Raw genomic sequence first — 23,258 nt, 5'->3', positions numbered from 1 at the left:
GTTCAGGTTCGGGTGCGAACAGAAAGTGTTCACAATGAAGTTTCATTCCGGAACTGAACTGAAACTGAAAGTACACGGGGGGTTATGGTGCACCAGAATGTAGCGAAACATTTCAGTTCAGGTTCGGGTGCGAACAGAAAGTGTTCACAATGAGGTTTCATTCCGGAACTGAACTGAAACTGAAAGTACACGGGGGTTAAGGTGCACCAGAATGTAGCGAAACATTTCAGTTCAGGTTCGGGTGCAAACAGAAAGTGTTCACAATGAAGTTTCATTCCGGAACTGAACTGAAACTGAAAGTACACGGGGGGTTATGGTGCACCAGAATGTAGCGAAACATTTCAGTTCAGGTTCGGGTGCGAACAGAAAGTGTTCACAATGAAGTTTCATTCCGGAACTGAACTGAAACTGAAAGTACACGGGGGGTTATGGTGCACCAGAATGTAGCGAAACATTTCAGTTCAGGTTCGGGTGCGAACAGAAAGTGTTCACAATGAAGTTTCATTCCGGAACTGAACTGAAACTGAAATTACACGGGGGGTTATGGTGCACCAGAATGTAGCGAAACATTTCAGTTCAGGTTCGGGTGCGAACAGAAAGTGTTCACAATGAAGTTTCATTCCGGAACTGAACTGAAACTGAAAGTACACGGGGGGTTATGGTGCATCAGAATGTAGCGAAACATTTCAGTTCAGGTTCGGGTGCGAACCGAAAGTGTTCACAATGAGGTTTCATTCCGGAACTGAACTGAAACTGAAAGTACACGGAGGGTTATGGTGCACCAGAATGTAGCGAAACATTTCAGTTCAGGTTCGGGTGCGAACCAAAAGTGTTCACAATGAAGTTTCATTCCGGAACTGAACTGAAACTGAAAGTACACGGGGGGTTATGGTGCACCAGAATGTAGCGAAACATTTCAGTTCAGGTTCGGGTGCGAACCAAAAGTGTTCACAATGAAGTTTCATTCCGGAACTGAACTGAAACTGAAAGTACACGAGGGGTTATGGTGCACCAGAATGTAGCGAAACATTTCAGTTCAGGTTCGGGTGCGAACAGAAAGTGTTCACAATGAAGTTTCATTCCGGAACTGAACTGAAACTGAAAATACACGGGGGGTTATGGTGCACCAGAATGTAGCGAAACATTTCAGTTCAGGTTCGGGTGCGAACAGAAAGTGTTCACAATGAGGTTTCATTCCGGAACTGAACTGAAACTGAAAGTACACGGGGGTTATGGTGCACCAGAATGTAGCGAAACATTTCAGTTTAGGTTCGGGTGCAAACAGAAAGTGTTCACAATGAAGTTTCATTCCGGAACTGAACTGAAACTGAAAGTACACGGAGGGTTATGGTGCACCAGAATGTAGCGAAACATTTCAGTTCAGGTTCGGGTGCGAACAGAAAGTGTTCACAATGAAGTTTCATTCCGGAACTGAACTGAAACTCAAAGTACACGGGGGGTTATGGTGCACCAGAATGTAGCGAAACATTTCAGTTCAGGTTCGGGTGCGAACAGAAAGTGTTCACAATGAAGTTTCATTCCGGAACTGAACTGAAACTCAAAGTACACGGGGGGTTATGGTGCACCAGAATGTAGCGAAACATTTCAGTTCAGGTTCGGGTGCGAACCAAAAGTGTTCACAATGAAGTTTCATTCCGGAACTGAACTGAAACTCAAAGTACACGGGGGGTTATGGTGCACCAGAATGTAGCGAAACATTTCAGTTCAGGTTCGGGTGCGAACCGAAAGTGTTCACAATGAGGTTTCATTCCGGAACTGAACTGAAACTGAAAGTACACGGGGGGTTATGGTGCACCAGAATGTAGCGAAACATTTCAGTTCAGGTTCGGGTGCGAACCAAAAGTGTTCACAATGAGGTTTCATTCCGGAACTGAACTGAAACTGAAAGTACACGGAGGGTTATAGTGCACCAGAATGTAGCGAAACATTAAAGTTCAGGTTCGAGTGCGAACAGAAAGTGTTCACAATGAGGTTTCATTCCGGAACTGAACTGAAACTGAAAGTACACGGAGGGTTATGGTGCACCAGAATGTAGCGAAACATTTCAGTTCAGGTTCGGGTGCGAACCAAAAGTGTTCACAATGAGGTTTCATTCCGGAACTGAACTGAAACTGAAAGTACACGGAGGGTTATGGTGCACCAGAATGTAGCGAAACATTTCAGTTCAGGTTCGGGTGCGAACGGAAAGTGTTCACAATGAAGTTTCATTCCGGAACTGAACTGAAACTCAAAGTACACGGGGGGTTATGGTGCACCAGAATGTAGCGAAACATTTCAGTTCAGGTTCGGGTGCGAACAGAAAGTGTTCACAATGAGGTTTCATTCCGGAACTGAACTGAAACTGAAAGTACACGGAGGGTTATGGTGCACCAGAATGTAGCGAAACATTTCAGTTCAGGTTCGGGTGCGAACGGAAAGTGTTCACAATGAAGTTTCATTCCGGAACTGAACTGAAACTCAAAGTACACGGGGGGTTATGGTGCACCAGAATGTAGCGAAACATTTCAGTTCAGGTTCGGGTGCGAACAGAAAGTGTTCACAATGAGGTTTCATTCCGGAACTGAACTGAAACTGAAAGTACACGGAGGGTTATGGTGCACCAGAATGTAGCGAAACATTTCAGTTCAGGTTCGGGTGCGAACGGAAAGTGTTCACAATGAGGTTTCATTCCGGAACTGAACTGAAACTCAAAGTACACGGGGGGTTATGGTGCACCAGAATGTAGCGAAACATTTCAGTTCAGGTTCGGGTGCGAACCAAAAGTGTTCACAATGAGGTTTCATTCCGGAACTGAACTGAAACTGAAAGTACACGGAGGGTTATGGTGCACCAGAATGTAGCGAAACATTTCAGTTCAGGTTCGGGTGCGAACGGAAAGTGTTCACAATGAAGTTTCATTCCGGAACTGAACTGAAACTCAAAGTACACGGGGGGTTATGGTGCACCAGAATGTAGCGAAACATTTCAGTTCAGGTTCGGGTGCGAACAGAAAGTGTTCACAATGAGGTTTCATTCCGGAACTGAACTGAAACTGAAAGTACACGGAGGGTTATGGTGCACCAGAATGTAGCGAAACATTTCAGTTCAGGTTCGGGTGCGAACGGAAAGTGTTCACAATGAAGTTTCATTCCGGAACTGAACTGAAACTCAAAGTACACGGGGGGTTATGGTGCACCAGAATGTAGCGAAACATTTCAGTTCAGGTTCGGGTGTGAACCGAAAGTGTTCACAATGAAGTTTCATTCCGGAACTGAACTGAAACTGAAAGTACACGGAGGGTTATGGTGCACCAGAATGTAGCGAAACATTAAAGTTCAGGTTCGAGTGCGAACTATAAGTCGAACTGGAGCATGTTTCAGTTCGAGTTCAAATTCGGTTCGCAGTCCCTGCAAACAGTACAGAGAATTGTACATGCTTGTGACCAATTCCGAAATGAACCGGTCGAAAGAATTCGAAACTCAATCCGAAATCACGTACAGTATTGCATCCAGATGCAAGGCCGACACTTTGAATACCTCCTTTAACAGGTACGAGTGTACAGTAATTGTAACATGTAACATACTAACGTTTGTTAAAGTAAGTACAATGTTCAATAGAAGCAATGAGATCTCCAATGACTTTTCTTACTGTATTATTAGCATTTTATCAACTAGGACGACGTTTACAAAGCTTGTAATCACGCATTCGCAATTATCTCGAAAACGGCTGGTTTGCAGACCCATATTTACTGAGAACCTTTTGCTTCTATTATCGTGTACTTTCAGCTGTACAACCTGCATCTTCCTTTGCAAAGAATATTATAATCTTTGTTATGGCTAATCGCGTCTTATTTCTTTCTTTTCGTACCGTACACACTGCTACGTTTTGATAAAAATGTGACTTTTTTTTCTTTCAAATTTTATTTGATCGTGTTCATGTGCAACTTCAGAAAATTCAATATTCCCAATAGGAACGCTGTTCAACGACTTTCAATTGTCGATTTTAAGCTTTCATTTCAACGAATTGTTCGTGGATCTCGTCTCGGTACCATCCCTTATTCTTTCCTCCGCTTTTCACCGTTGACCGAGAAGTGTCGAAGTGACCATTGCGCATGAGTGCAGACCCAAAGCTCAACAACCCCGCCAGGAGTCTCTAATCAGATCTCGAGGCATTTAAGTATCCTCACGACAGCCTTGAGATACCATTCAACCGAAAAGGACTGCGGATCGCTTTCCGAAATTGATGCTGATATGTGCTGGAGAACAGCTGCCCTAAATAGTGGTTAGCGTTCACGATCTGTGCCTTGTTCCTCGCACAATCAACACTTCTAACATCGATCCTCCATCTAAATAGCTGTTGCTGAAAGATTGTTCAGATGCCTGGGAGTAGACTTTGGAGCGTTCTAAATTTCACGGTTCTGCTGCAACCCAGAAATAACGCCAAAATCCTTCTGTGTTCATTTTTGGGATAATACCACTTTCTTATTGTAGACTTCCAAATGTCAATATATATTGTAGCAGCTTCATTAAAGTCCGAGATGCGACGCAAAGTATGTAAAAAATAGTCCTCACCTACCATTTCAACAGCTCATTCATGATATTACCTTGTTGTCTGCAGCCCAGTCACGATCCATCCCTCGCCAAGGGTGGTGTTGAATTCTAACAATCATGTTTCTGGATGTAAGAATCGCATAGATGGATAGATAGGTAACACTGTTTGGATTGGAGAGGGATATTGTGGGGCATTTGCTTTCACGCAAAAGAGAATTATAATAAATGCGGATTGTCAATTGAATATACTCTTAGGAATCCACAAACAGCATTAAAAGACGATAAGGTACACTTGAAGTTGGCCTTAGAGGGAAGATGGGACACTTGAAGTTGGCCTTAGAGGGAACAGTGGACACTTGAAGTTGGCCTTAGAGGGAACAGTGGGCACTTGAAGTTGGCCTTAGAGGGAGAAGACACTTAAAAGTGGCTTTAAAGGGAGAAGACGCTTAAAAGTGGCCTTAGAGGGAAAAGAGGGCACTTGAAAGGTGGAAGAGAATTTTGCAGCACTCTTAAAAGGGGGGCAAAAAGGAAATTTGAAGAGCACTTGTTTCCCGCTAACCTCTCTTTCCTTCGCAGTCTTGAGAGACTAGCAGAAGGATAGAACAGTTTCCACATCCTTTCAAAGCAAGAACCTCCAATCAAGCCCAAACACGCGTGGAATGCATTCGTTCCCGCTGCATCGCCGCGCGACGCACTTTGCATTGTAATGGAGACGTGGGAGCAGCCACACATGACAAGAGTGCGTGGTATCTTGGAACCCATCCAGCCGCACGGAGAAGATGATAATTAGTTCCCGGAATTTCGCACTTACCCCGGTTTCACCGCGTGATTTATCGTCTGAAATTTGTTGTGTCATCTTCCTCTTCTGCTGTCTGGCGGTTGTTGAGAGGAAAACAAGTACATTGGGTGGCGTTTTTGTCTTCCTGGATTTTTTCATTCTTCCTTGTCGTTTGGAGTTATAATTTGCGGTTGTAGATGAATTAATCTCCTTCATCGAGATGTTCTTTTTTTGTTTATTCAACTAGAAATGCAATTTCTTTAAATGGAAATAAGGCAATGTTTTGACAAAGTATGTTTTATGCTGTTAGGCCAATCGGGACTGGACCTACAGTTTAAAGTGTAATCCGAATCACTGTACAATGTGCTTCTACCGGGTATCCAATCCGGGAATCCTTGATTACAAGGCAATGACGTTACCAGTACGCCATCGGGAAGGCTTCTCAAAAATCAAGATTTGGAGTAAGTTATTTAACGTCTCTTTTCTGCCACCTTGATTAAACGAGACGATCAACATAGAGTGTGAAATAGGGCTGATACCGAGACCACATTTATAAATCGAAACGAACGAGAACAGACACTTAGTGACTTTTCGAAATGAGATCGACAATGAGACGAGATTGAGACTTACTCTCCGACCAACGGCGTACCGAGAGAGGTATTGAGTGTGGGAGGTGGAAGTCCCTTCCGAAATATCTGAAATAGTAGAACTAAAAATAAAGCAATCATATTAACACTCAGGCCCGTACCCAGGATTTTTTTGAGGGAGGGAGGGGCAGACCCATTGGCGAATTTCCATAAATTTTCTCTCCTATGTATATACATGTATAGGAGAGGGTGGGTAGAGAAATTTGCTCATTTTGTTACGAAATGTTGAAGAACAGCATTTTCTAACCTATATGTATGCAAACACGTGACAATTTTTTGCAGTTGACACTGGCATTTGTTTCTGTCAGACATCGAAAAAAGAGTGTATGATACGGGTAGACTACCTACATGTGTGCATAATGCAAACAATTCAAATAGCATACGAAAAGCAACATACGTGTGTGGGGTTGATAGATGAGGGTTTACACCCATTTTGCAAAGTCTCCGACTTTTCCAGGTATGCTACATAACTGTGTACTGATTTAACATGCTAAAAAATAAGAGTTACACTTCAACTTTGTAAGTTAATCAAATGAATCACGTTTGTTGAACATTTTCAAAATAAATTAAAAATAAAATGAAAGAACATTTTTATAAGCAATATTACCCAAAAAGGAAGATTGTTGGGAAGATAAAACGAAACGTGTTTCCGGTTATAAATTCTGCCAAGCAAAAATCATTTAATTCCCCATACTTTTCCAGGTTTTGAAAGCTTTTTTAAAAAAATCATTTGTTTCCAATGACCTCAGTCCTAGCCTTGTTTCCCTGACTCCTCCAGATGTCCAGGACTTTGGAGTCAGTGCGAACCCTGTAAATAAGTTATCTGAAGTGACTTCCCCTGGTAGTGTGTCTGCTGGCATAATATTGTTTCTATGGTGCATTTTCGCTTTTAGAATCTTATTCGACAGTAAAAATTAATGCCACTGGCAACCAAGAACTATTAAATGGGGTTGCATACATGTGGGATAGAAAATGCCACCTTCAACGGCTCGTAGCATCGAAATTTTTGGCCTTAATGTCCTCTGCACACTGTGAAAGTTGTCTGTTGTACGGTCGCACCACTGTGTATTTATGTTCAAGACAATTACAAGTACAAAAGAAGAAAAGTTGCAGTAAAACAAATTCCGATTGACAGAATTTCGAAAATAATAATGTACTTAACTTCTTGAGTGTTTTGAGCAAATAACAATGTTAAAAGTACTTCAGGCAATTTTTTGCCCCAAAAATCTAGCAACGATTCTGCTGTGAAGTGGATTCTCCTATTTACATAATATTAATTCACCCTAAGCCATTGAGTGGCAGAATAGACATGAGTTGCAGAAAATCCCTGATGTTGGAGAAAGAAAACAAAGTTGTTTATCCTTCTCCTCAGTGGTGGCGAAAAGAGATCACAGACCTTGCGGTGTGGTTGGAGATCTAAATGCACCTTATATGGTTGGTTTTGTATTGCAGTCAATGAGGAACCTTTCTTCCATAATGTAAAGAGTATAGAAAATTCTCCTCTATTCTAATTATGTAAAACAGACACTGTAAAAGAAGAAACCATTCAATAATCAAGGGGTTCCTATTTGTCGAGTGTCAAACAACTGTTTTTGACTAATAAAAAGTTCAAGCAATTTTAAAAATGTACACAGTATTCTACAGAAAGTCCTACATAACCAATACAATGTCTGTAGTGGCGCAAGAGCCTTTCTTCCCTTAGGCCGATAGCAAGTAGTGCCGAGACGAAAAAGTCGGGACATGGATTAAAAGGGACTTCCCTACTAAATCGGAACGTCTGATAGCCTTGCATCAATGGTTATAGAACTAAAATAGCCCAGTATTGCAGACTTCTAGAGCCTGCCTCTGTCCAGAAACAACCTATTCATTTGTGCAAGGACAAAATCGAAATTCATGCAAAATTTGAAAAATCATCTATGTAATTTTTGTAGGTTTTTATAAGTTCAAATTTAAATTTTTCATGGCTCGGGGGGGGGGGCATGCCCCACTGGCCTCTTCCTTGGGTACGGGCTTGTAATAACACTTATCCACTTATTTACCAAAACTCTCATTTTCTTACCCACAGATGGGGTAAATTTTTTAGTAAATTGTCGATTCTACTGTATTGTAATGGGATTTTTTATCTTACTTTTAAACCCTCTCAATTAATTGGAACAAAGCACTAAAATTATACCTGTTCTCATGCTAAAGTATGAAAAAACTAATTCGATTTTGCACCGCGACTGGCAGGGAAAATACTACAAGTATTTGCAAAATATCTCGGGTTATCCCTTGTCTTAAAAAAATTAAAAATTGCACTAATATTCTGTTTGATCATTTTATAATAGATCGAATATATTCTCATTGTTATTTGTATTTTTTCATTTCGCGACGTTTATCTGCCACTTTTGGTTAATCGCAACGATGAGGATGAGTGATGATTAAATTTATGAAGGAACACTCCTAATGAACATCCATACCTTAATCGGAATTCGAATCAGGGTAGAAGGGAGATTATTTCCATAACATCTTTGGCTGGTATGCATTAGAAGCTTCGGAACGAGTCACAACTCTCGAAGCAGCCAATCAACGAAGCGAGCCGCTGACGTCATCTCAACCCAGAACCTATCGCTAAGCCCCCTGCTCAGGCTCCACACGCCCACTAGATTCGCTAGACAAACTCGCGTAGTCCGCTGGAGATGTTCCGAAAGTAATTAGACTTCTACCAAGGGCGTAACTAGGGGAAAGGCCCCCCTTCCCTTAAATTTTCAGGTTTATGAAAATCTTAAAAGTTAAGGATATTTTTGTTGTCTCCTCGGACCTGAGGAGCAATGCAAGAAAGAGTAACTTTTATGATTTTGTAAATGCGACAGTCGACCACAACGCGCTCGGCCACTGTAATGGACAATAGAGATTATACAAGACGAGACAGATACAGGTACTAGTATAATCAGTGTTGAATCCAGCAACTTTTCTCCCGGGGGGAACATCCCAGCTTCACGAGGGTAATATCATGGGCATCATACTAATATTTTAAAATTGCCTTTTGCTTCTGATATGTAATTACATTAAGTATTAGTGCCTTCCGATGGCGTAGTGGTTGCAATCAAGGGGTCCCAGGTTCGATACCCGGTGGAGCACATGGCACACAGTGGTTCGGATCAGACTTTAAACTGTAGGTCCCGTACCGATTAGTCTTTCTGTGCATAAAGTGGACTTAAAACTCAAACTAAGTATAATTAAGTATCATTCTAAGAATGAAATTATGAGAATCGTTAAAATAATATAATGCAATACATTTGCAGGAAATTAAGACGTCTAGGCTTTCTGCAGCATATTTTTGGATGACACCATGAATGCAACTTTCTAGGTTCCTTGACCCCCTCAGTTGACACCTTTACACAAGCTTGAAGCGTATCCTGACCCATCCTATTTCTTAATTTAGCAGTTATCAAAGGAGACGATAAATTCGTTCATTATTTTGACTTAATTATAAAGAAGACTATGTCAGTGCTTATTACTACGAAAAAACATAAAATTACGTTCTAAGTTAAATTAAAGTGAATAAAAGGAAGCGAAAGTAAACATTGTTGCCAAATTTCTTAGGTATTGCCGAACGCTCTGCCAAGTTACTGAAATTTTCCTAAATTCATCACTCCTAGTAATTCCCCATGAGACCAAGAATGAGACAAGCATCATCGCTAACGAAACGTTGCAAGACGGCCTATACTCTATCCAGGGAATCTCTAGAGCAAGGTTCACACAACAGCAGAGAAGGGAGGGCAGAGGGCGGACCGAAGCAGTACACGCTGGTGTAAAAGCTGGTTTTCCCCCTCCACGCAATCCCGTTCTCTCACACGCGTTCATTGGTCGAGCCCTCTCGAGTCGCTACTCGCGCAGAGACTTGCTTTCGTTCGCTTGCTCCATAGGTTGCCGGGACAGAGTACAGGTATCAACTCATCTAGTCTCGTCTCAGTACCAGGGTGCGTAATCCTGGGGGGCAGGGGGGGATTTCCCCCACCAACAAACTTGACCTCAAAAATACCCCCACTAAAAATTTCTCGGGGGGAGAGTTTTCCTTGAAAAACAACAAAATATAAGCAATTAGTGTTTACTTCTTATGTACTTTACTACGGATAATATCGAAAACACACAAAATAGTGAGTGCAGAATGCTTTCTCTTTTTTTCAAGAGATTATTACTCTGTCTACACCAATAACAATATGCGTGCAATAAAAGAAGAATGCAAGTCAAACATAATTATTATAATAGTTTTGTATTAATACAAAAACTAAACAAAAGCTTGTACATAAAACTATTTCGTATTTTTTTGGATTGATTGAATTTGTGTTTTAAGTCCATTTTATGCACAGTAAGGCTAATCGGGACTGGACCTACAGTTTAAAGTGGAATCCGAACCACTATGTGCCTCCATATTTAAAAATTTTATATATCAGCGTGTTTCAAAAAGAATATACGTATTTCGCATGCATATATTTATTAAACTTTAAGACATACGAAGATGAAACTTGACACACATACTTACGAACCTCTCAAGTTCAGATTACAGATGTTCAATATGTCCTCCAGCAGTGACACGAACAATATCGCATCGATACTCAAATTCCTCCCATACTCGGGCAAGCATGTCCTTCGTCACTGATGTTACGGCAGTACGGATCCGGTTCTTCAACTCTTCCAGGTTCTGTGGGAGTGGTGGTACATAAACATTGTCTTTAATGAAACCCCAGAGGAAGAAGTCACAGGGTGTCAAATCCGGTGACCGTGGAGCCCAGCTGATACATGCTAAGTCGCCAGCTCCTTGACGACCAATCCAACGGATCGGTAGAGTTTCATTCAGATAATCACGCACTTTGCGACTCCAGTGAGGGGGTGCCCCGTCTTGTTGAAAAATGAAGTTGTCTTCGTGCAGCCTCGGAAACAACCAGTTTTGTAACATAGAGAGATACTGCTGACCGTTAACCGTGTTTCCATCAAAGAAGAATGGGCCGTAAACAGATGATCGAGATATCGTGCAAAACACATTCACTTTGGGCGAATCTCGTACATGTTCAATGAATGCATGTGGGTTCTGTAGGCCCCAAATGCGAACATTATGTTTGTTTACCTGACCACTGACATGAAACGCAGCTTCATCACTAAACACGATGCGTTGTGCGAAAGTGCTGTCATTGTCAATAGCATCAAGAATCTCGTTACAAAATGCCACAAGTTTGCGTTTGTCATCAGGACGCAAAGCTTGTAACAGCTGTACCTTGTACGGCTTCATAACCAGCCGACGTCTCAAAACACGCCAAATTGTTGTTGTAGGACGTTGTAACTCCCGACTGGCACGACGAGTTAATTTTGAAGGGCTACGTTGGAAAGCAGTTTGAATTCGTGCAACATTTTCTTCAGGAACACGAGGGCGGCCAGGACTCTTTCCTTTACATACACATCCTGTATCTACAAACTTTCGATACCATCTGCGAATGTTCCACCCATTCGGAGGATCAATTTGGTACCTCAACCTGAAACGTCTTTGCACTGTAATCACGGAATTGCACTTCGCAAACTCGAGAACACAAAATGATTTCTGCTGCGGAGTAGCCATTTCAAACAACTGACGGTTACCAAGCAAAACAGAACACAACTGACATCTAGCGGCTATTATATAAACTAGACTATGTATTCGTTTCTCTAATAGCCGAGCCGGGGCGCAGCGATCGATAGTTTGGACAAAATAATACTTTGTAATACGTATATTCTTTTTGAAACACGCTGTATATATAAAAGCAACTAATTAATTACTTTGTGTATTTAATAATAATGTTTTTTTAAAGAAATATTTAGTAATTAATTGACTTTTATATTTAATAACATTATAAATATCCATATCATAATAATTTATGTATGTATATGTGTGTATACAAAAGGACAGGGATGTTACCGACACATGAAACTATAATAGGTCTCGTTCGAGACATTGCCGTCGATGAATATAACTTTACATATTGGCATTCACGAAATACATCGCAATCAATCACCTGGAGCCGTTATTACAGCTCCAAACCTTTTTCGAATGGATTCTACAATGTCTTCATACGCGCCTGGCTTCTACGAAACTGTGAGCAATGACCCTTGAAGGGACACCTAAGCGGCATTTCAAACGATTCGTATGCAAGGCTTAGACAATTACATAATTCGTATATCTCTCTCCGAGCAAGCACACACACAATGGTTAATGTTGCCCACAGGAGAATTCTAAGCAGCAGGGAGCCCCGGGGACCACACATACAGCGCCAACGCGATGGAGGGAGCGACAAGTCGTCCATCACTGGAAGACAGGAATTTCCTAACCTCTGAAGGCTGTATAAATGCCTCGTTCAGAAGTTCGCATCACTGAAGTAGATAGAAACGAGGAGGAGACTGTTGACAATGATAGTTTTCCGGAATTCATCAATATAGATCAGACTCGTGAAGGAAAAATATCGAGGTGAGGTGATATCTGGACGCCTAATGGGTGGGACGTGTGTGTGTGTGTGTGTCCATATAAGATATTAACCTTATTTCTCAATTTCGTTGATTTTACCTCGCGTTTATGCCACTTTTGGCTAATCGCGAAGATGAGTGATGATATGGTAAAATTGATGAAGGAACACTTACAAAGATAAGAACGTCCTTACCAAGGGAGGATTCGAACTCAGGACACCTGGTGTGGTAGTGCGCTGTGTTAACCAGACCATCACATAAAATATAACACATAAAATAACATGTTATATGTAGTCAGGCTACATGGGTTCTATATTGTTTTCTAAAATCAATAACATACATACATTGCATAAGGCATATAGCATATTGTGTGCTATATTAAGTTATATAGTTAGTTACTATATATATATAGTAGACACACACACACAGCTCCTGAAGTGGAAAATGTTAGCTGGAGGGATGTTTGGCCGAGCTTTGGGGATAACTGGGGGGATCCTCTTTGACAATGAGATAGCTAAGGGTGCGTTGCGAAAATTTTGCTAGCTGGGGGATATCATCCCTCCGCATCCCCCCTTCACTTTGAGCACTGTGTGTGTTGGAGGGGGGGTTAAGTTTCTGAAAATGTAGTCAAATCATTTCTACCTAATATGTGATGATAATAATAATAATTTAATACAGAATATAATAATTACATAACAACAAGGGTGTATTTCAGTGATTTCAACAAGACATAACATGATTTTTTTTTAAATAACTGCACGTTGACTAAAAGAGTAATCTGGGGGCTTATTATATTAGAGTAAATTTTCCTCTCGATGACAAAAAAACCTGGACAGGGCGCGTGAAACATTAAGAGGGGTCGGTGCCCCCGGCCCCCGTTAACGACATTCCTGCTTCATGCTGAAACACGTGAAGACTAGATTTTGAACTAATTTGTATTTTTAAAGTTTACTGGAGAAAAGTCAGTTGTAGTAACGGAATGTAAAAAATTTAGTTCATGAAAATTGCATGGTCTCACATCTCGATATCCCATTCTACATGTTAATTAATATAATTGTAGATGGGTAACGGAGGTTCGTTCTTTGATTAATGTCATGTTTTATTTCGCTTTGCATTCAAATGAGGGCGCAGTAGTGTCTATGATATCGACAGCATATGGCTACATGCGTGGCATTCCCTACTATTGTCTACAGAGCGAATATTGGGAATGAAACCAATTATCAAAGCAGGAAACGTCATTTTTATTCATCAGCTCTGCAGGCTGGTGCCAAAGGATGACGTGATGATTCAATCTGATGAAAACTCAGGTAGAAAATGGTGAATTCCGAACGGTGAAGCGTGTATCTCTGATGCACTAGTCTCTGCACACCGATGAGTGTCCGTTCTTACCTTAGTGTGTTTGGCAAACTGTGTGAAGAATAAGATTTGGGACGTATGTATGGGGAAAGATTCAAATTAGATCTTAGGAACATGTTAGAGGATACTTGCGCTAAGGCCCATTAGATGGCAGAGCAATCTTAATCCGATAGATTATAGAGATTATCCGTAAAATATAACAATATTACAACTACAACCAAGGAAGTTTTTGTCTTAAACTTGTTTATAAGTTTGATGTTGGAATAGAAAAAAATTGCAACGCCAATTACTTTAATTGCGTTGCTAAATATAATATTTTGGACAATCTTTTTCACTTGATTTCGTTAATACATCGGCAAAACTCAATGATAGCATATGTTCTAAAAATAACACGAACAGGAAAAAGTGCGAAGAAATTCAACTATTTTTTGTTTCTGGCTCAATTGACGATAACGAAAAGTCAGTATTCATAATTAAAATTAAAATCTAGGCCTGCTTTTGGTTGGCTTTAGCAATTACAATAGAAGACTAAATAAATAAAAATCAGTGTGCAGTACAACTCAGGGGAGCAGCAGTTTTCTGAATGTTTCTGTATTAAGTTAGAACTTATCTTGATATAAAAAAATACACAATTATAATAATAAATGATATCCGCACCGCACACTATAATACGTATTTGAAGAGAGCCACTCCCTGAAAATGTATGCATTTTTGTAATTATTGAATGATCTACAAGTGTGAAGGAAAAGGTTGCATTCGATCAATTGATCTTTTGAGCTTATCGTTCGAAACTACAGACGTAGCAAGCTGTTACTTTCAAATCTTGGCCGGGCCTCCCCGATGGCGCAGTGGTAGCGTCATCGCCTTGTAACCAAAGGGTCCCGGGTTCGATACCCGGTGGAGGCACATAGTTGTTCGGATCCCACTATAAAGTGTAGGTCCAGTCCCAATTAGCCTTACTGTGCATAAAGTGGACTTAAAACACCAACTCAATCAATCAATCAAATCAAATCTTGGCCGAGACTCGCATCAACAATACGCAGTCTTACTGGCGATATATCCCGAAGACGCACGGAAAGTGACGAGGTTAAAAATTCCGCCGCTTCCTTGCATAACACCACGCCACTTAGAGTGGAATCGACGTCCAGAACTTCTACAGTGAAAAAATATCGCCCCGCATCCGTCTCAGTGGGCGATCTTTGCACTTGACTGCATGTATTATGCTGCATGGCTCCTTCGTTTCCACTCCACCTCAGTAGTAGAAGTGAAATTAATTAAACGGTCTAGAACTAACGTTAAATCGTCAAATAATAAAATATATGAAGATCACCCCCCCCCCCTTTTCCCACGGAGAAGGTCGGAAAAGACAAAGCTAACAGAAAAAAATATTATTATGAGCATCATGAGCTATAATGTACTACATACCAGAGGGTCTACGCTGCATGTAGTTCTTCCTGTATTCCTCAAGGTTCTTCCTGTTTCCCAGGATCTCCCACTTCCGACTGCTCAGAGAGTACCCAGTCGGCTGAGCCACAGGGTAGTTCCCGTCACTCAGTTTCAGATCCTGAAAATAGAAATTAAATGTTGATAGTTTGGTAGACGTTCAGCTAAAAGTTGCTCTACCACTACACAGGCATTTAAGAGATGCATGAGAAGAGGTTCTTGCACACTAATCAAGTCTCTCCCATATAATAATAAACTTTATCATTAAGGATAATACATTATTATATTAACAATAATTAATAATCATTTCAGTTCGTAGTAGTTCGTGAGGATATATCTAATTCTCTTTTCAAAGAAATGCTGGAACCCACATTATGTTGAGTGGCATTCCAAAAAAGGTAATAGGGGTAGAAGGACCCCACTCCCCTCCCCATCAACATCAAAGCATCGAAACCACTTTTCAAGTGCTTTGTGAAATACAAATGCGCCGTTTGGGTGGACGACTGCGTAAGTGATCGACTTTTCAAATTTGCCACCAAAGTTCCCGAGCCCGAGTCTCGGCCAGGTCATGGGTGTTTTTGTGAATGTTCCTGCTTCAACGTCACCGCCTTGTCGCGATTAGCCAAAATAGGAAGGAAAGCAACGTAAAATAACAAAGTTACAAATGCAGTGGACTATTTTAATTCGAACTTGGATAATTCGAAATATTCTGTAATTCAAATAGAAGTTTATTGCCTTTGAAATCATCTATAATGATACATGCTTTTGCTAATTCGAAATTTTAAGTGGGGCCTCCACGATGGCGCAGTGGTAGCGTCGTCACCTTGTAATCAAGGGGTCCCGGGATCGATCCCGGTGGAAGCACATGGTGGTTCTGATCCCACTTTAAACTGTAGATCCAGTATCGTTTTGCCTCACTGTGCATAAAGTGGACTTAAAACACCAACTCAATCAATCGAATTTTTTAGTGTCCCCATGGAGTTCGAGTATACTGTGTGAAGAGACATGTTGTGCGTGTGTGTCCGCGTAAAATTCGAAACAAAAAATATTGATGCGTTGAAAAATTTACTCCTTGAACTAGAGGATGCATGTAAAAAAAAATCTTTGTTGAGGGTTCTTTTTTATATATATGAATACACCAAATTATGACATGTGTAGATATTTCTAGAGTTTTTAAATATTTAGTTAAACAACTATAATCTTTCTCCCTTTTTGCGGTCCTTTAAAAAGAAAATCCATCGCAGTGCAGGCCCTTATACAGATGGGGGCCAGGCACACTATTTTTGTAGACGTATTTGCAATAAGCACTCCTTGGCAAATCGTGACCCCCACTCCTCCCACTTTCCCTCTGAAGGACCCCCTACAAGTTCCCCATTCAACCATTCCTGCATGTTGTCCAGGACAAGTTCTCTGGGAACTGAAAGAAAGCACTGTTTACGCAAAGTGGACTTTAACGAAGAAGCAAAACAACCAAGAGGTTACAAAAACAAGGTTAGCGCTGCTGCCGCGTTGTCAAAGAAAGTAGCAAGCGGGTACCAAAAGAGAAAGGGTTCCACAGATTCCGCTAGGGAAAAGTGCCGGCCGCTACCTGAGCTTCAAAGAGCGCGCCGTCAGCTTTCCACGGTAGTGGTGCCAACTCGGATCTTTAGGAACTAGGTACAGGTCGAAATTCGAGACCGAGACGATCTTTTTTTTGGGGGGGGGGGCGTTGTTTGCTTGTTTAAATTATCCAGACGAGACTCATACAACAGCCATTCGAGACATGCCGAGAATGAGGCAGAATCAAAGCGAGATGAAGTTAACATCCGATTGTCTCGTTTAGATGGGATACAGTGTGTGTTGTTTCACGTGCGAAGGCTTGTTTTTACATGATTTTTATACGTATTTTTAAAAAGCTTGTTTTTGTTCATCGAGTCTCGGCAGAAGAACAAGATTGCAGTTTTTATATAGAGACGATAACAAGACAGCAAAGGACGTCGCTAATGTGTGGATGAGGGAGGGGGGCATCGAAACGGAAGTGAAATGGGCTTGATCAGTCAACCCAAATAGCTTTCGAAACAACTGGAAAGACAATGAAAAGAAAGGGTGAAAATAAGGAGGGGAGAGAGATAAAAGGGATAGTCAGAAAAGAAAGAGGGAGAAAAGACAACGAAAATGGAAAGAAGAAGAGACAACGAAAAGGGAAAAAAGAAGAAGAGACAACGAAAAGGGAAAAAAGAAGAAGAGACATGGAAAAGGGAAAGAAGAAGAGACATGGAAAAGGGAAAGAAGAAGAAGAGACAACGAAAAGGGAAAGAAGAAGAAGAGACAACGAAAAGGGAAAGAGGGAGAAAGAAGAAAAGGGAAAGTTTGAGTTTTTAAGTCTATTTTATGCACAGATAAGCTTATCGGGACTGGACCTACAGTTTAAAGTGGAATTCCTACCAGTATATGCCTGAGAAAGCAAAGGAAGAGAAATAAGGAAAGAAAAGAAGGATACAAAGAGGATGAGAGTATCTAAGCAACTGTAACCAGGCAGCAGAGTCCATCTGAAAAACCTTCGTTCACCTGGAGCGACTCTTGACGACTAATCTAGAATTGTGTAACTCTAGATTCGGCCAAAATCCTTACTTTAAATCAGATCTCACTTTGCTGCTAAAAATAAGGAAATAGGTCTACTCCTATAAGGCATAACAACATAAAATTCTTGCTTCAAATCAACCCTCTTCTTTTTCTACATTGACGCATCAAGCCTTCTGCTTTATTTGTACAAATCATTGACTTCTTTCACCCTGTTCGGTAATCGAAGTTCCTGCCCCCACCCCTTAGGCTAATGGTGACGATGAGGATAATGATTATCAGGTGAAATTGATGAACGTACACTCACAAAATAATGCGCATTCCCAGTTGGGGATTCGAACCAAGAACCTTTAGTGGTCAAGTATTGAATGAGGTCACGCAATGAGTTCCGCCACAGTGGCGTCTTGTAAATGAGACAGTGCAAGATAAAAAAGCAAACTAGAATTATATGAGTTCCAGCACGTTAAATTACACATATAACCAACCTATCTATACGTCATCACTCATACATACATACATAACCAGTGCCCAAGGTGGAAGGGGGTTGGTAGCGGTTATAACCCTCCCCCTTTTGAACCAGTATTCCTAAAAAAAAGAAGAACGTCAAAGGTAGAAAAAGATGGCCAAATAAGAGCCGACTACCAGAGAAAGTATACGTAACCCCTCCCTTTCGAAAATCCTGGGCACGCCACTGTACATAACATTGATGAGCCACCAACCCTCACTCAGGTACGCCACTCATTATATAAGTGAAAGTTAGTATTTTTAAGTAACATAAATTGGCAACACTGTTGTCCCTTTCGCCGTGGGTCAAAAGCGCTTATTTGCACATCCGGTGACGGCAAACACTTCCTTTCTATTCAAAGGCGGTGGACGGGCGCCGCGCAGTCTACTGCAGTGGGTAAATATTTGCCGGCCGTAAAAGGACAGGATGCTTGGCACCTCCGCTCCCCAAGTATGTTGTCATGACTTCATGACAAGACAACCGTTATAAACACTGGGTATGTGTGTGCTACAGTTGCTTCACAAGGCCGTTTTTAATGCCAGTAGCGTGCGAATTTAAATTGTTGCGTTTTTGGGGGTGAGGAGATAAGATACACTGTTGGATCTCTAGTATTCCTAAACCCGAAAGTCCATTGCCGCAGCCACATAAAGTATTCAATCTGTTCTATCCTAGGCAAGGTCAATGCACCCTTGACCGTTCTTACCAATTGCCTTCAGGTCCATCCTAAGGCCTCATTTTCGAAAATTTATCTTTTTTTCGAATAACCTATTGGATATTCTAAATTCGTAAAAATTACGTCAGGTTAGAATTTCTTCCAGATGATTCAACCGATTCTTCGAGTGGTTTGCTTTCGTTGTTGCCTAGATATCTGCCTGGCACTATCTAGACAACAGAAATTGCAAAAATACTCTTGAATTCAGAGCAAACATAAAATTTCAAAATTTTGAGTATCACAGCTGTTTCGTTCGTAAGGAGAGGAATCTTTCGAGATTTTTTTTTACTTTGCTGGTGCAGGTCAAAGATTCGGTGTGGCCACAATATTGTCATTCCATCTTCGTCTTGGCTGTTCTACAGGTCTAATACCACCAGGCTTGTTCCAACAAGGACCTTATACAAGTTTCTATCCTCTCTCATAACCTGCCATCTATGCCTTCTTCACTTTATTTTCTAACAACATCAGGGAATGTGTACAGATCATGCATTTCGGTCTAATGTAACCTTCTCTACTCACCTGTTGTTCCAGCTCTCGTAGATCTAAATATCTTTCAAATTTGTAAATTTATCTTCTGTCTTTTGGCAGAAGAAATCACGTTCCATAGTCATACAGAATTACAGGCAAAATTATTGTTTTATATATTTTAACCATTAGATACTTTGATATCAGAAGATTGATTGATTCATTTTATTTCGCTTTTCTGTCAGTTCTGGCTAATCACGAAGATAATATCAGACGAGAAGATAAAGGTTTATGAGCAGAGAAGTATCGTGCATTACTTGAATTACGCCTGTTTTAAATTTCATCTTTAATAACGGTCTCATCTGATAATATTACTTTACTTCTAAATGTTTGAAGTTAGAAACGAATTGAAATGAATTGTTATAAGTTTTCACTATTATCCACCACTTGGAAGCTTTTTGTTTATAAATTAGCACAAAAATCACTTCCAGCACTGTCATTCACAGGATTCTTTTCACAGTGAAAGGTGAAGAGTAAAAAACTGTGTTCTAGGGGCCGGGGGTAGGCTATATACACAATAAAATATTACTATTTTTAACATTCGTTGTAATAGTTGTTAAAAGACAATAATGGATATCGGGGATCATTTTAAAGGTTTTTGCCCCCGAGTTCTTGGATGCTTTCATCTAGGGGTTTGCAGCCCCATCAGCCCACCCTCTGCGTACGCCAGCTCTTTAGACCAGAACATCCAACAAAAGACCGGCGTTAATCCACATGTCATTATCATTACATTTTGTCAGTCAGACATATTTCACACATCGCTTCTTCCAGGCTTTCAACCACAACAAGCGGACTAACACAATAAAGCCAAAAGAAAAACGCACACAACGCTGCTTCTACGCACAAAGAAAGAGTCCACAGAAAGATATAAGAAGACACATCGTAACACATTGTAATGAAGTGAAAATTAACTTCTTAATCCAGCACAACGCTTTTTTGTGCGTCTCCTTGTTCAACCTTCCCCATTAACAAACTCAGTTCCATCAAAAAGTCTTCAAGCAAAGTTTCTTCCTGTAATACGTTGGCGTTTCTTTTTGGACTATTTTCTCTGAAGACGTGGTTGAGTTATGATCGCTTCCCAGTGCATGTTAACAGTCGCTGATTGTTATAACCGTTGAATATTAATTGTTGGGTTTAATTGCGCCTGGATAGAGCTGTTGCTTCCGGAGTAATATATGATCAGAGTTCATAGGAATCTGGTTCGGTCACGTGGGACGTCGAACGTGCTGGCTGGTTTTGGAAATGATTAATGGCGGGAGAATGCAATAGCTCCGGTGGTAGAGCGCGACCTCCGTTACAAACGTTGATGTTCACCTTAGAAAGACATTTTCACAAATGTTTCTACACAAAAAGTAACAGTTACTTTCTTGAGTGACTGCACCTGTAACGGTATGTTACCTTGCGTATATTTTTAGAATCAGTTACTTTTTCAGTTAACAAGTAATAGGATGAACAGTTCTGTACGTTTCGCAGTTATAAATAAAACTGATTTACTAAAAAAAAAAAAAAATGCCTCTATAATTTCATACATATATTACGTTTATTACAAATTTATCAAATAGCTATTAGCATTGTACATTACATAGCAGTTCTTTATGAATTTTATATACGTACATAGTGTATAATTCGTACATCGTATATAGAATAATTAAATCAAGAATACTTAGGTGGGTACGCATACGAGAGGGGCTAGAAAACTTTACAGGATCCTTGTTCGGAAACCAAGTGGTAAGAGACCTGGGCAAGGATATTCAAAAGTAAATTGATCTTGCCCATGATAAGAACAGATCAAAGACTAAGTTGCTGCGATGATATACCTTCGGTGATATGATTGCAAGAGTGTTAGTTGCATCTTATTTAAAATAAAGTAATAGTAATTTACAAATACTTTTAAAATAAGGGCAATTGTAGCATTTAAAAAGTATTTTTCCTATCAAGAGAATCATGTAACGGCAGGAATAATCTTCACGTGGTTACGTCGTCAACTTGCAATCAAGGATTCCCTGTTTGGTGCTATAGTGGAACCACAGACAAAAGAGCCTGCGCAGACCCGCGACTACTGTCCTGTGCATCGTACCCCGCGTGGAGGGGAGGGGCAGAGTGGATCATGATTTCTTGTGGCCGGAGTTGAACCGATGGAGGGGAAGGTGCGCGGAGACTTTCGGCCGAAAGTTTTTTTTTCTTGTGGTCGCTCTACACGTAGAGGCACTTTTAAACTAGAGATCCAGTCCCTATAAGCCTCTTCGTGCATAAAGTGAACTATAAACAAAAACCGAAAACTCAAACTGAAGATTGATGTCATAGGCGGGGGCAAGACAGGGCAGTCGGCCCAAAAATTTCCACGGTTTATTAAAATATACATGTTAAAGGTATTTTCTTCACTTTCCAGAACCTGGTGCTCGTGTTCTGCTCACCCCCAAAGTTAATTTGCTCGGTGATGTAATTAGTAACAGTTTCTAAAGCAGTAAATGAGATAAATTTGTAACTTGGGACATCTAAAAATAAACACAAACTAAAAGACCGTAACGAAGTGTTCGAAATAATGGAAATAAATGCGCTGCACTTTTTAAATATAAATCTTTGGAAGTCACACTAACCACTAAACCAGGAAGGCATCAAGCGTCCGTATATATGCAATGAATCGCCCCGTATCGTTTAATCAGAAATATGTATTATTCATTCATTTTACTCTTTTTCTTAACCTTCCCTTTGTACGGTACGCCATTATAAATCTGACGCAAAATGTTAGTCGCATTTTAAAATCTCTCACGCACTCTTCATCATTCGGATCACACACTTCCTTCACAAACGCCGACTACACGCTTTTACTACCAGCGTAGACCATTAATTATATCATTAGTTACGCATTAACATTTCGACATGATGCCTGGGTAGAATTTATTCCTACATATTTCTTGAGGTGTTTTGCTCCCGATATGTGCAGAGCCGATATCTGATTATTCATCCCCTCCTGACTTATTATGGCAAATCAGCAATCCTAATTAGAATAGCGGACCGGATCCACCTGGTGGCAGTTCTTTGAACTAATCATGTGCTTGAATAACAAGGTTCTACTAGGCTCGCATATGGCAACTGTGGAAGCGGTAATCACTTGGACTGCAAGAAGTACAGATTGACACCTCTTGAAGTGACGTCTATCAAATCCAAAATTCTTGACCTTTTCATGACGTTTCCTTGACCTTTCGTTCCTTTTTCTTCACAATTTATTATTTTTCTTAACATTTATTTAATCGCCCCCTATAGGGTATAGTTAGGTATAGTTGGAAACTAAGAAAATATATATTTATAATCAATGAAAACCCGTACTACAAGGCCGGTTAAGATGAAAACTGAAGCTGCACTGTAACAAGATATTTAGATTGCTACAATTATTAACGCATGTAAACATTAATGCTTCAGACATCATTCTTGATGGGTAATGACCACACTTTACTTAATATTTTTACAAAACTTCACACATACAAGAATGTAATTGCTAAGAACAGTGGCGGCGATTTGGTTCCAAAACCAGGGGGGCAAGGTTCAAAAAATGAGGGGGGCACATAGATAAGGTTTCCCTTTGTAGATAAGGTTTAGCGTAGTCCGGGGGCAAGAGTGGCAAAAAGTTGAGGGGCGACAGCCCCCCTCGCCCCCCTAATCGCCGCCACTGGTTAAGAAACAAAATGAACAAATCTCAACCACAACTCAATAC

The 23,258-nt window shown here is 40.6% G+C and overlaps 1 protein-coding gene across 1 annotated transcript in view; it reads right to left on the bottom strand.

Moving 5' to 3' along the window:
* LOC145988012 (uncharacterized) overlaps window positions 1–23,258 on the bottom strand; it is a 241,992-nt gene that overhangs the window by 181,789 nt on the left and 36,945 nt on the right. The window contains exon 2 of the mRNA XM_083122849.1: window positions 15,228–15,366. Within this exon, the coding sequence (XP_082978975.1) occupies window positions 15,228–15,366 (139 nt within the window). The remainder of the gene's footprint in view (window positions 1–15,227; window positions 15,367–23,258) is intronic.

Source organism: Lepisma saccharinum, chromosome 5 (genome assembly GCF_977018435.1).
Source record: "Lepisma saccharinum chromosome 5, izLepSacc3.1, whole genome shotgun sequence".
Lineage (NCBI taxonomy): Eukaryota > Metazoa > Arthropoda > Insecta > Zygentoma > Lepismatidae > Lepisma > Lepisma saccharinum.
This window is presented reverse-complemented; position numbering and strand designations above follow the sequence as displayed.